This window comes from Platichthys flesus, chromosome 2, assembly GCF_949316205.1.
Source record: "Platichthys flesus chromosome 2, fPlaFle2.1, whole genome shotgun sequence".
NCBI lineage: Eukaryota > Metazoa > Chordata > Actinopteri > Pleuronectiformes > Pleuronectidae > Platichthys > Platichthys flesus.
Window position 1 is genome coordinate 24,870,004 of NC_084946.1, and position 14,076 is coordinate 24,884,079.

The window sequence follows — 14,076 nt, forward strand, 5'->3', positions numbered from 1 at the left end:
TCACGCGGAGGAGGCTCACAGAGGGTGTGTCAGGTGTCCTCGCTGACACAGGCGCTGTGTAGTCATCTGGTAACCGAGCCCGCGGACGACATAAAGGAAACCGGATTCTGCAAGAGTGGTTGACTCGTGAATAATTCACAGATGGGCCACAGAGGCAGCTTCTTCTTATCCTCGCTACTGCGCCCCTGCTCATGTGAACGATTCAGAACAGCACGGGGAGAGGAAAGCATGATGTTTTTAACCTTGTGCTTTATTGTGTAGAGGCCCTTTACTTTCTCTAATTTTTTTGCCCGTGCAAATGTTTGCAGCGTGAAGCTGAACAAGAGAAAAAAAAGCACAAGCGACACTTTTTTTTGGACAGGTTTCCATCTTTCAGTAACAACCGTGGAGATGGCTGAGGAAACAGGAAGTCAGCTAAAAAGAATAAACACAATTTTATAGTTTGAGACCGTGATCTGTCTTGTGTCATTCATTTTGTTACCAATTATAAATAAAAAAAAATATATTAATGGGCACATACACAAACAAAACCTATGATGTTCTTCTTCCAGTGTTATTTTGACTAAGCATTCTCTGATGCATTCAGAAACAGACCTGTTTGTCCTCTCTTGAATGCAAAGTGAGTGATAGAAGCAAAATTTAAAAAAGCAAAGAAGAGCCTCTTGAATCAGAATTAAAATGCGAGCTGTGTTGCTTTACAGTTGTTGGACAAGAATTTGTGCCCTTTGCTTCCCTGACTGGAAAAATACAAAATAATGAATACAGTTTACTGTGTGTGACTGTTAATGTTTGTGCTGTGCAGCTCTCATCTCTGGAAGACAGGAATATGGATTGTACTTTGGCAAGGTGAGTCGATATCCCAAACGAATAGGTCTGTCCTTTCTGTTCGCTTAAGCTTTGAAAATCTCTGCTCTTACCTCCCACCTGGTTTAAACCTTAATCCCTTAATACATGTTGTGTCCTCAGAATAGCTCCAATTGAAATTCTTGCAAAGTCCCAAAAAATGCAGGATTACTTTGCATCAAGCTCCTCTGCAGTGTGTGTGTGAGTGAGTCTGAGCTGCAGAGGGAAACAATTATGAATCTCCTTCAACAGCCTCGTCAGGGTCACAACAATCAAAAATATATAAAAACCAAGTCATTTGGGGATTTTGCTTTGTTTAGCAAAGTTTACGGAGTGATTGTCATATTCAAGGTGTGAACAATTTCAGGGACTATATTATGAGAGTATTTGGATTATATTGAATAAAGCATTATGAAGTTGGGAGAATAATATGAGAATAAAGAAAGTCACAATATTATGAAAATAAAAGTGTAATTCAATAAGTAAACAGTAATTATATTAGGACAGTAAAGTAATAATTAAATGAGAACGAAGTCCTGACATTATGAGAATGTCGTAAATTAAGAAGAAAAAGTCATGATATTGAACAAAAATAAGTTTAACTAGAAAAAAGTTAAATAACGATTTGCCATTTAATGAGATAAACTTTATAATATTAAAGAAATAAAGAAAAATACAGTGTCTTAGGGGACAAGCAGCAAGGAGAACCGGTTTTCGAAGATACTCTTCCTGGAACCAAAACATGTTACAGTTTCCTACTTTACTCTTTTTTTACCACAACTTTATTCTCTTTGTCTGTTTCCCCCCCTCAAGTGTCCCTAACACATTCTAGTACATTCCCTGTACCCAACATTAATCTGCAGGAAGATGCAGATCTACGAGTGAACATGTCAAACACAACGTCTGAAGTAAAGCCAAGGCGTGTGAGTTTTGTCATCTCTCCATTTTAATACAGGTGAAATGAAACAAATGCAACAACCCTGTTTACACACGCTGCCTCGGGGGGGGGGGGGGGGGGGTGGAGCTCGTCTCTGGGATGGCGGCTAAAAATATGATCCGACTACTGTAAATGTGTGGGTAAGAGTCACGTACTGTACACAATGTAGGTCACTCAAGATAGTATGTCACAAGTAAATAACTGGATTACAGGCCAGTGACAATGAGTTGCAGTGCTGTCGATTGCAACACACCAAAAGGAGAAAGAATCCTCAAACATCACATGCACCACAACCCCAAAACAGCAGACATATGTTGGACCTTTTTTTTTTTTTTTTTATTATTTCTTTTCTTTTTTTACTCAGGCCCTCGGGGACCTGCCATATAGATATAAAAAAAAAAAAGCCCAAATGAGAAACAGAAAGTCTGTGAATGTTTCTGTCCTTTCAGCCATCGTTGAAAACAGTGTTGAATGAAGCAACAAACAAAGGTGGAGGAGTGAGGTGGAGAACTCCCGACTATATCTCAGCAACCATTCCTCACCGTGACCCATATAACCTCTGTAATTATTTTCAATATTTACACGGATGTACACAAAATACACTCAAAAAAGGAGAATTTCTTCACTAGTTTTCTCAACGCAGATAAATCCTCTTGTACATTCCGGGCCATCAGGGACAAAAAGGGGGAAATACCTGTATATTCATTAAAAAAACAACGTTCTCTGGGAGCATCTGTGTCTGTTCCCCTGTGGTTTTTGTCAGTGTGTTGCTAATCAGGTTCATCCCAGGACATGTAACAGACAGGTGGCTGGAGGAGATGGTGGCGCAGCCGGAGCCAGTTTTCCACTTTTTTCCAGTCAAACACCGATAATGACATTTGGACCCATCGCAAATAAAATCCAAATTCCTTTTTTCTTTGTCGGTTTCAAACCAAACGGATTTTATTGATCAACAGGCAGACGTGGGACAAGAAACAAAAAGAAGGTGTAACTGGGGCAGGGCTATATAGGAGGTGGCTATTGTAATGTTCATCACGATTTTTGTTCTTTTGATATCATTTATCTTGGTTACATTTTTCTTACAAAAACAGTGGAGCGCCCTCCTGTGGCGGCCTTCCTGATCGACTGACGCATGGAGGGTCTGTAGATGACTGGAGAAGGCTTGCAGGATTGTGGGAAGTGTGTGTGTGTGTCTGTGTGTGCATGTGTGGATATATGAATATGTTGTGTAAGAATGGCGGCGCATGTGTGTGTGTGTGTGTGTTTGCGAGTGTCTTGCATGAGCGCTTTTCACGTCAGTTCCACTGTCACTGTGAGGACCAGAGCCATCCACGTTAGTCCGAGCACGTCCCGTCGGCCGGCTCCATCTGCAAACACCAAAGAAGCAGTCGATCAAACGGACACATTCCCACTCGGCCTCCTATTCATCACACAACCCATTTACAAACAAACAAACAACCTTGTGTTACATTATTCCCATTTTTCATGCCTTATAACCCTGTTCAAATTGAGTGTGAAGTCACCTTGTATGTTTTTAATGGTTGTAAATGTGTGTTTACTCCATTCACTGCATCTTTAGTATTGTCTCCTTGGCCAAACATGTTTTATAATAAAATATGACAATATTGTGTTACGTATAAATTCACTTGAAATGTATTGTTAAGTAAATGGTAAATGGTTTTGTCTTTATATAGTGCTTTTCTAGTCTTGATGACTAGAGTGCATCTATTCGCAGCACTTTATTATTCTATGGGGGTCCATTTGGGTTTCAGCATCTTTCCCAACGACACTTAGGCATGCAGATGGGTCAGACTGGGGATCGAACCGCCGACCTTCAGGCTGGAGGACGACCATTCTACCCCTCAGCCATAGCTGTTCACTAACGTTTTTTCACAAATCATACACGAGCGGATGGAAAATGTCTTGACCCAATTTTCTGGTCATTTTACGGTGGAACCCGGATTGACTTTCCAAGTTGACGTCAATTCCAATTGTCTTCTACTTTAAGGACTCCTCTGTCATTTGTTTTTCTTCCAGTTTCATGTGTTAGAAAAGTCGGTCACATTTTCCCGCTGCTGTGTCTCAGCCTTAAAAACTTTCCGGATATTTTTACCCCCGGAGAGAAGTTCAGGAACATGTCCGCAGCAACTGACTCGGACATTCGCCTCTCTGGAAAATTCCATGACAATGTCAGAAGGCAGCTCATGTGACAGATGTTCACTGTGTGTGTGTTTGAATGTGTGTATTGGCTCCGTGTCATATTTGTATTGCACCTGTAACTTGAAGTCACTGTTCAACAAATTGCTCCTCAGGGACAATAAAGACCTCTTCACTCGACAGCTGCTTCCTGGATCAGACGTCAGGTGACTTGATGGAAGCCGTGCATTGAGAGGATAATTAAACTGTTCTGATGTGTATGATATATTAATACATTGATGTAACATCTGCTCCGTGGGGTTCTTTGAAGTGCACCATAATGATATACAGCACAGTGCTGCCACTGCACCAGCAACCCCCCCACATAGCCTTTGGTGCAGTTTAGTCAAACACAAAGAAATTCACTCTTTCCCAATATTTGAAGAATCTCCAGATAAAAAAAAGAGGAGAGGACTGAAGCTTTTTTTTTTTTTTTTATATCTATCTTATTTTCTGTTTTGAACTTGTTGTTGCGAGGCCCACAGCAGGGACCCTGGATCACAGAGGAGACATCAGCAGGGACCGCCGCTTCACGCTGCCTCTGTTTTCTGTTGCTCGCTTATGGACACGTCGGAGAGGAGAGAGGAAGAGAGAGAGGACTGTGGGAGTGGAGCTGCCGCTGGTGGGAGCAATGGGATCGACGGGGGCGGGGCTGTGCTGACTTAACCGACTGTTTGTCTGGTTGGCAGCTCCGGCGGCAATCACAAGATGAGCCCGAGCACATGTTGGAGAGGCCGGAGTCATTGGAGTCAATATTTGATCGGAGTGAGGTTAGAGACATGAGGATGAGAGAAATGGGGTGTGTTGGATCACATGGGAAAATAATCACACGTTTTTGAAGGATTGTTTGAGCGATCAAGGTTTCTAGTGCTGTAAATCTCCCCGAACAACATGATCTGATGTTAGATTTTTGTTTTTTACGCCTCCAAAGGAGATAATTTTTACATCTGTGTGTGTTTTGTTTGTTTAGGAGGATGATGCAAAAAAAACAAATCTATTTCCATGAATGGTTGTCAAACGGGGGTGGGGCATGACCCAAATAAGAAGATCATTTGTTTCTTCAAGGCGTCTGTGGCTCAGGACGTGAACCAGGTCTTTTCAAGGAGCATGTGTCGTGTCAGTAGAAGATTTCTCATGATGTGTACACGGAGGTTTATTACAGATTAAAGCTTTTATACCCTTCGATAAGCAATATTCTTGCCAGTGCTGACGTGGATGCGTCTACTTTCCTTGAAGTCTTTACTTGAATTGTATGAGGAGTGCTCTTAATGTGTGTGCATATGTGTGTGTGTGTGTTTGTGTGTGTGTGGTTCAATTCCTATCTCCCCCCATTTCACATGCTGTAGTGTCCCTGTGCAAGTTACTTAACCCCAATTTGCCCCTTAATGGCTGTTCAGGCAAAATGATCTTTATAAGAACATTTCACTTTCTTCAACAATGGGAGTTACGGCTGGGCAGCTGTGGCTGAGGGGTAGAGTGGTCATATTCCAACCTGAAGGTCGGCAGTTCGATCCCCAGTCTGACCCATCTGCATGCCGAAGTGTCCTTGGGCAAGATGCTGAACCCTGAATGGCCCCCCCATAGAATAACTAAGTGCTGCGAATAGATGCACTGTATGAATGTGTGTGTGAATGGGTGAATGTAGAACTGTACTGAAGAGAGCTTTGAGTGGTCATCAAGACTAGAAAAGCACCGTACAAATACAAATCCATTTAAAACCATTTATCTAGCATCAATTTCCCTGATTTTGCAGCAAATATTAAATGGATCCTAATGTCGAGGGGACAGATATTCACGAGTTTGTGCAGATCCTCATAAAAAACCTGGATCTAATGAATTTAAATTTGGTTTCCCAAGGAACCATTCGGGCCCTTCTAGTTTTTATTTATTTAGTTGATAATCAGTTTTACAACATGAGATAACGAGTGGTTCTTCTCAATAAGTACTTCATTTCATTCTGTAAGGGGCTCATCCGACCATAAGATCATCATCTGAGGTCCACAATCAGAGATGCAAGTCGCCCGGCCATCTGTTTGCCTGTTTTTGGCTCAGACCTCAATGCATTTCTGCCAACTTGATCTTTTTTTAGACGACTGGGGCTGATTTCTGTGGTTCTTTTTTTTTTTTAAATAAAGGCCGACTCTACCTCAGGTGTGCTGGACCTAAAACACACAACACTTTGTTTTCACTGTGCTTGGACACGTCTGGCTGATCTGACCTCAGTTCTAGACGAGGATTTCAATTAGAGTTTTCATGGCGCTGTGGGAAAAAAAAAAATGACAGATGCAGCATGTCTGCCCAAAAGAATAAAAAATGCAGATTGCTTCATTCCTGCCTCTTATGGTATTGTTGTTTATCACTCAACAAACAAAGTCCATCCGTTGAGACTTTGTTAGATGTAATGAATTTTGCCTTGTGATTTCATTTCCCCTCAATAAGACGACAACCCTCAAACTTTGGACACTTCCACCGGCCGGGGCCGACAGCTGCGATATCATGAGGTCAAACGGAAACACGAAGCCTTCTCCTCCTCAGTTTCACTCATCTCTTAGATTCACCTCATTGCCGAACAGTGCACCTTGACCATTTGTCTGCGAGATTGAAATCTGACAGAGATTGATGGATGTTACTCCTCACAGGAAACGTGGCTTTTCTTCCCCCCCCCCCCCCCCCCCCCCCCCCCCCGATTGACCGACGAGGGCTGTCTCTCCCGTTCGCACACCGGAGGAGAAGCCTGGATATTCAGCCAGTAAGCAAATGGGCTTGTGTTGGGCGGCGACCTGTTGGGGGCCGTGTTGTACAGAGATCTGAATCCCACGCAACCTGTGTCTGTGTATCAACGCTGACCCGATTCTGTCCTCACTGGGACACACCTGTTCCTGCGCTTACCAAAGCATTTGCATATTCTGTTTTGCATCCCCAGGATACGACGAGGAGAGATGGGGACGATAGAGGAAGGGAGGGGTGAAGGGGAGGGGGGGATAAAGAGCGAGAGGAAAGAGTGATTCGCTGAGTGTGGGAGAGGACGAAGGACAACATGATTGGACATTATTTGAAGAAGGGGAACGCGTGAAAGCGAGCGGCGCACCACACGACTGTTGAATCCTCGTCTGACTGGGGCTGTGCAGCTTAATGACAGCTCCGCTCGTCCATCTGCCTGGGAAGCTGTTCCCACTCTGCGCTGGGACCAACATGGGCGTCACACATATGCACTGGGGATTATATACCATCCAATTATACCATTCAACTACATTTTCCAGCTCATCAACAGCAGCTCACTGCAGAGCCGTGCTACAGGGCATGTGTTTTATTGATTGAAGTCATATTTTATATAGAATCACTGAGGATTATAAAGCTAAAAATGTGTATTTCTTGTGTGTTGATGTATTTACACTGAACACACAGCCCTTGTGTCTAAAGTCTCTTTCTGATTTCAGGGGTGATGAGTTCAGGAGCCAATTTAACAAACTTCCAAACCATAAATGAACCTTTTTACCACTTCAGAATAATCCACCCTGATCATAAAGCGTAAGTGTCTGAACACCTGCATCACAACCAGAGGCTCTGAGCTCCAGCTGAAGAGAGAAAGTAGGAAATATAAATGTGATGGAAGGCACGGGGGGGGGGGGGGAAACGGATGAAATGGGAGATGGAAAGAGAGTCAGAGCGGTGGAGAGGAGAGGCAGACGGAGAGATTGATGTAGAAAGAAAGAGGGAGTGGCAGCAAAGAGGGAGAGACGGAGAGGTGGTTGTCGCGGTCCCCGAGGCTTCTCCCGACAGTCCCTCATCTTTACATATGATAATCTGCGGCGCCGCAAATGAGCCACCACCGCTTCATATGAAACACCAATAATCTCACACTCCACCCAGAGTGACAGGCTGCGTTAGTCACCGGGAGAGGCTCGGCACTCGCTGCTCCTCCACGCCGGGCGGAGATGAATCGTGACTGAAACGCTGTCGCACTATCTGGGGCGAAGCGTTCAGGACAGAATGAGAAACATCCACCTGTCAATACCTCGAACGTTAAAAACCACAGCCCTCCCGGAGAACCCAGCCTCACTGATCAGTGCCAGATTTATGCACATTTCATTCTTTCGGTGTCACATTTTCGGTGTCACATTATTACATGCGGCGTCTGTGGATATATGATGATCTGGCGATACAGCGGGAGTCGTGAGATGAATCGCGATGAGAACACACAAAGCTGGATATACTCACTGTTCTGGTTCTGTGTGTTTTTCATCATGCTCGGATTTTCTGCAGGAGACAAAGAGAGGGAGAGGGAGAGAGAGAGAGAGAGAGAGAGAGATCATCAGTGAGTCATGGCTGTAACTGAGAAAGTGAATGAATCAGTGGATGAAGTCTTCTCATCTCCTTCATCCACAGTAGTAGGATCTCTTTTCAGAATGCATACACTCTGCTACTTATACACCTGGCGTCCAAACCACTCTGGAGTGTCTGAGCTGCTAAACTGGGAAGTGTGGGAACGCCGCTGGACCCCTGTTGAGTTTAAAAACTCCAGGGTTTGGTTTATTCTGGAACGGCAGATATGGAGATGTTAATCGTGGATCGGGTCTTTTCGGTCACAACATAGTCCTTCGATGATTTGTCAGGGTCCCATCACAACTGGTGTGTTGCTGACCCTGTAGGAGACGAGCTATGATTCTGTTTAAACCTGCACACGCATGCCCAGTGTACATGACTGGTCAGGTGATGTGTATTTTTAAGTGTCTTAGTATCAACAGGGATTCAAACCCATACGGACACAAAGCACTTGCGTCATTTTAGTTTGAAAAGGCCGTTTGCAAATGAACGTGGCTGCAGCTTGAGGAGGACGACAGAGACACAGAAGAGAGAGAGTGATCTCTGACAGAGGGGGAGGCTTTTAATGAAGCTGAACTCCTGAACTCTGAACCACTTGCTAAATGTCTCCTCCCCAGTGAGGGACACTGGGCCCCGGTAATGGCACTGGGAACACGGAGCGCCGCACCAGAGCAGCCAGCAGCCACTCTAAAGCACCAGCGAGAGCAGGCGGCTCCAGCAGCACCCAGACAGGGTGGGGATCAGGCGCTGGAGAGAAATCGACTCCACCTTTAATAAGTTGTGCTGACGTCTCCGCCCCGGCACAACACACCCTGACAATGTGTTTCCATTGCGGAGCTCTCACAGGGATGAAGTAATTGCAAAGCGAGAAGCAGGAGAGCTTGAAGAGAGACTTAGCAACGCCCCTGAATTCCACTGCCAGCTATTTTCAGGATGTTAGTCTTGACATGTGAGGACGTGGACGCTTCACGGACGTGAGACTCTTTTCGTCTCGCTGGTCCGTCTCTCGTCTCATGGCAACCATTACCACAGCAGCTCATCGGAGAACGCCAGAGAAATTAGTGTGTGCACTTTGAATACGCACACTTGTGTTAGCCTGCCCCTGGAAATCTGCATAAGCACACATATCGGTGTGTGTTTCTGCATCTGCTTGTGTGAGTGTGTGTGTGTGTGTGTGTGTGTGAGTGTGTGTCTCTGCCCGGCTCCTCGGTGCTGACTCACTCCACAGTAATCTCAGAGGGTATTATCATCGAGGGCGGCTAAAGACGTACATCATCAGGACGTGCTCATCGTCACTCTGTCTCCACACCAGTCATTATACTCTATTATTCCTGATGATGTGCATCGAACACTTTGCCAGGCAGGCAGGGTCCTGGAATGCATCCGCCCCCCCCCCCCCCCCCGGCAGAGAGGGACGAGTCTCATCTCAAGGCCACGCGGGACAGCACCAAGGTCACTTAATCACCATTTACTCCCCCTGAGCGTGAGTGGAAGCAATCCACAAGGAGAGAGGCAGCCAGATGGGCCGCACCAGGCTCGCAGATACCTGGGGGTGCATCAGGGTGTTAAACAGACATTAGTGCTCTGCCTAGCAAAACGCCTCCCAAGGTAACACCTCCCTTAAGTGGCTCTTTCCCCTTATAGTGCGTTCTTATGAGACCCGCCCAGTAATTTGTACTTTTGGGACATACTTTATTAAATTCCTACCCGCAGAACTGATACAGGCAGGAGGATAGAAATAAAGAGCAATACAGTATTCTATGTGTCATGGTCGATCAAGCATGAAAATTGCGTATGTTAAAACGGCACTGAAGTGCATACCCCCCCCCCCCATTTCACTCATTTCTCTTACGTGACTTGACTTCTGGGAGGTGTAGGAGTCAAAGGGGCCGGACTGTGCCAGACTTTAAATCTATCTACAGTTACATCATCCGGACTTTCACACGTACTTCACTCTGTTACGTAAATGTTTCATGACGCTGTAACGTGACAGAGCCCTCGTGGATAGAGCTGCAATGCTCGCACGGTGTTTTGGATCAGTTATGCAAGAGCGATTGGAAGCACAGCTGAGGGACAATGGTAGAAAACAATGGCACGAAGGGGGAGACATGCATTACGGGATTGAAAAAATATTATGTGGAAGTTAAAACATTAATCGATTCTACTAGGAAGGGCCTTTTTCATTTTTTTTATAAAATCTTCTGAGGGCCACACTCAAGGGCTAAAATATTGTATGCATATGTCACACTAACATCTTTAATGTGAAGGCTGGAGAGGCTATTCCTTGCCGAGGGGTCTGATGTCAAATGGAAGTGATGGTGATGCTACTCCCAACTCAGGGGCGATCGCACGCACATTAACGGTATGAAATATTGTCCTTTGTGATGGCTTAACTTTATCCAAGTTTTTATAATTTGTTCATTTCTCAACTATATATTTTCAATAATACTTTTTTGTATTTATGAATTGTTGTGCACCAGAGAAAACAGCCTGGAGGCCGGAGGTTAACCACCCCTGCCTTAATCAATGTGAGTGCCAAAGGGAGGCTCCCTCCTGCTTGTCACTGTGCTCTAATCATCTTAATGCATACATAATAATAATAATTTAATAATAATGAGCAAAAGAGACTCGAGGGCTTCGACCGACTCGTCAAGTTGCCATCACATTTACAAGTGCTGGTCTAAAGAGGGGCCTCAGAACCCAACAGAACTCATTTGATGAAATCAGCCTTCGGTTTTCCTGAGCGAGCCCAGATCAGCAGATCCTGTTGTTCCCCGAGCATCCAGGGTAAACAGATCCACAGACACAACAGAGCCTGTGAGCCAGTCAGCTCCCCCATCAACACCAGTACACGAACAACCTCCAGGTTCCCGATCGACCACGCTACCTCAGTTTGGCCACTGAACAAAGTGTTGCTCTAACACAACGGTCCTTTGATTCCACCGGAGCCTCTGGAAGCAGTGTTGGCAGCCGGTGTCCGGGGGCGAGAGCGGCACACGACCACGTGCCACCGACAGACGCGTCACTAACTCCCTATATAATAGAATAGCTATCCTCTCTAAGTGCAGCCTTGAAAGGAATGTGTTGTTGAGCCAATTAGGGACACGATCTCTTATTAATCACACACTTAGCCGCATTAATGATTCATACCTAAAGAGCAGTCACACAAATCTCCCAAGTATTTTTTTCAAAGATATTGTAGATACATGGATCTGAATTTTGCAGAATTATATAATTTTCTGTGACATTTAACTGTGTAATTATATAAGTGTCCCAGATCATTCTTGTGCAGCCGAGTCGTACGGTCGCGAAATGTTTCATATTCATCATCTTCTAAATAATGGATCAAACTTAAACACGATTTCTGTTTAACCGCCAGAGTTATGGCTGCTCCAGAACCGGGCCGGGGCGAGTGGGGGGGGGGGGGAGGGCGCACATGCATACGTACCAAAGACTATGAGGCGAGTGTGCGTATCTGTGGAGCCCAGAGGATTCTGGGCCGTGCAGCGATACATGGAGCCGTTGAGCTCGGCCGGCACTCTCTCCAGAACCAGCTCCCTCCCCTCGCGCTCGGTGCTGCCATCGAGCAGGCGGCCCCCCACCCGCGTCCAGGTGAGCAGGGGCTCCGGGAACACCTCGTTCTATCAACACCCGGCCCCCAGGTGGTGGTGGTGGTGGTGGGGGTGGGATGGAGGGGAAGAAATACAAGGGAGGAGAGAAAAGAGGAGATAAAGAGGAACAAGTGTGAGACAGAGCCAAGATATTAAGCGCAAAGGAGACATGAATAATACAAACTCCAATTTCCCCCTAATGCAACGACAAGTTAACAACATGCATTAATAATCAACTCTTCACTTTACAAGTTTCTCCCCTCACACTTTTGAGCCGTCCAAGAGAATAACCCCCCCACCCACACACACACACACACACACACACACACACACACATTTCCAATTTAAAAATTTAACCCTCCATGAAGCGGTATTTCATTCATATCAGTGGGTTGACGTGTTCATCGATAATAAGAGGACACACACCGCGGAGCTGCTTCTTCTTCTTCACACAACAGACTCTCCTTGAAACACACACTGCTCCACACACACACACACACACACACACACACAGGGGGCAGACACACAATATATCTTCTCTGCAAATCCATTTTGTAGACTTTTGGAATAAACCACCCCCCCTGAGCTTTTAAATGCAGAAATTGGTTTCCAGCGCTCTCATGTCAGAATGGAAGCAGAGGTACTTGACATGAGGGAAGACGGAGGGATTTATCTGTTCCTAAAGAAATGAGCAATTTAAGATTTGGAGGTCTGACCGCATCTTTTCTGACCTGCAGAGAAAATGGAGTCAGAGTAATGGTAAACACTCGTGTTTTGTATAATGGTCTGTATTTATATTGTAATTTTTTAGACCTGATGACCACTCACAGGATTTTATAGTTTAAGTCATTCACACACACACATTCATACAGTGAATCTATGTGCAGCAGTCTCTCTACGAATAGGAGCAATTTGGGTTATCAAGGTAAAATCAGGCAAAATAAGAAAAGTGCGGGGAATCAAATCAGTGCCAACTTCGGTTTCATGCCTCCACCAACCAGTGCAGTTTTCTAGACTCACATGAGGTCATGTGACCTTAACCTTTTTTAACAGTTTTTAACATAATGCATTTATAGGGTAAAAGGGTTTTATGAGGTCAACAACTTATTTAAATAAGTCCAAGTAAACGTTTGTGACAATATTGAAGTCGTTCTTGAGATATCGTGTTCATAAGAATAACAACTTTAACCAACACGTGTCCAACAAAGTAAAACATGCATAAAGAAAGAGTTGTGTACGGATTTATCCCCACAAACAGTTCACTCTCCCTCTGTGGTTTCTGAGGCAAATGGGACCATTTACTATCAGATGTCAACATCCCTACTTAAACAACTTACTGGTTTGCTTTTGCAATGAAGTTAATGTTAATGTTCATATAAGACTTCTCCGATCTCTGTGTTTAAATCGTTTCTGAATTAGTTATTAAAATACATTAAAAAAATAAAATTAAAATACACCACAATGGTAGAAGTGAGACGTTCCTGCCAAATTAAAACTATGATCCGTGTGCCGCAGAAACCATTGTTGTCCTTTCTCATACACACCTCACACACAAAGCCAGAACAACAACAAGAAAAAGGCGATTCAACTGAAAATAACCACACTGTCGGGTGATTATCTATAAAGAATTTCTCAAACACTGAACCAGAGGCAGAACTGGCTTTCTTGCGAGAGGCCAAATTATTGATCTTGATGCATAATCATATCTTCTCATGAAACCCTGGAGCCCGGGGGTCCAGTGAAGGGAGTTTACTTTCTGATGAATCTGATGCCTGCGCTGCCAAAGGGCCCGAAAGGCCGTACGCCACTCGTGACTGTTTATTATCACCAGTTTTAACCCCCGTCAAAGAAAGAAAAAAGCGAATATCATGGTATTGGAGAAGATATGGACTCGTGCAGATTTCTGTGTGGTCAGTGAGAAGCACAACAACATAAACCCCAACCTGCAGGAAGGTGAAATACAAATGAATCAAAGAAATCTGACGCATGAGAGAGATTCCTGAGGCACGAGGAACAAAGGTGATTTGTGCCGTTAGCCATTAGCATGTGGCTAAGTCAGTATGAGTCGTCTCCTCTCCACCAGCTGCCTGGCTTCAACATGTCTCTCCTGTCAAAGGTGACCATCACACCAGGGACTTTGGTTTTTAGTTCTTTATCATGGAGACG

At 44.7% G+C, this 14,076-nt stretch overlaps 1 protein-coding gene across 3 annotated transcripts in view; it reads right to left on the reverse strand.

Moving 5' to 3' along the window:
- Positions 1-1,824: 1,824 nt before the first annotated feature.
- igsf21a (immunoglobin superfamily, member 21a) overlaps positions 1,825-14,076 on the reverse strand; it is a 170,556-nt gene continuing 158,304 nt past the window's right edge. For all 3 annotated transcript variants that reach the window (XM_062407678.1, XM_062407689.1, XM_062407670.1), the window contains 3 exons: positions 11,748-11,940; positions 8,195-8,233; positions 1,825-3,147 (listed from right to left, as the gene is read on the reverse strand). In XM_062407678.1, coding sequence (XP_062263662.1) covers positions 3,071-3,147; positions 8,195-8,233; positions 11,748-11,940 — 309 coding nt within the window. In that variant the 3' untranslated portion in view covers positions 1,825-3,070. The remainder of the gene's footprint in view (positions 3,148-8,194; positions 8,234-11,747; positions 11,941-14,076) is intronic.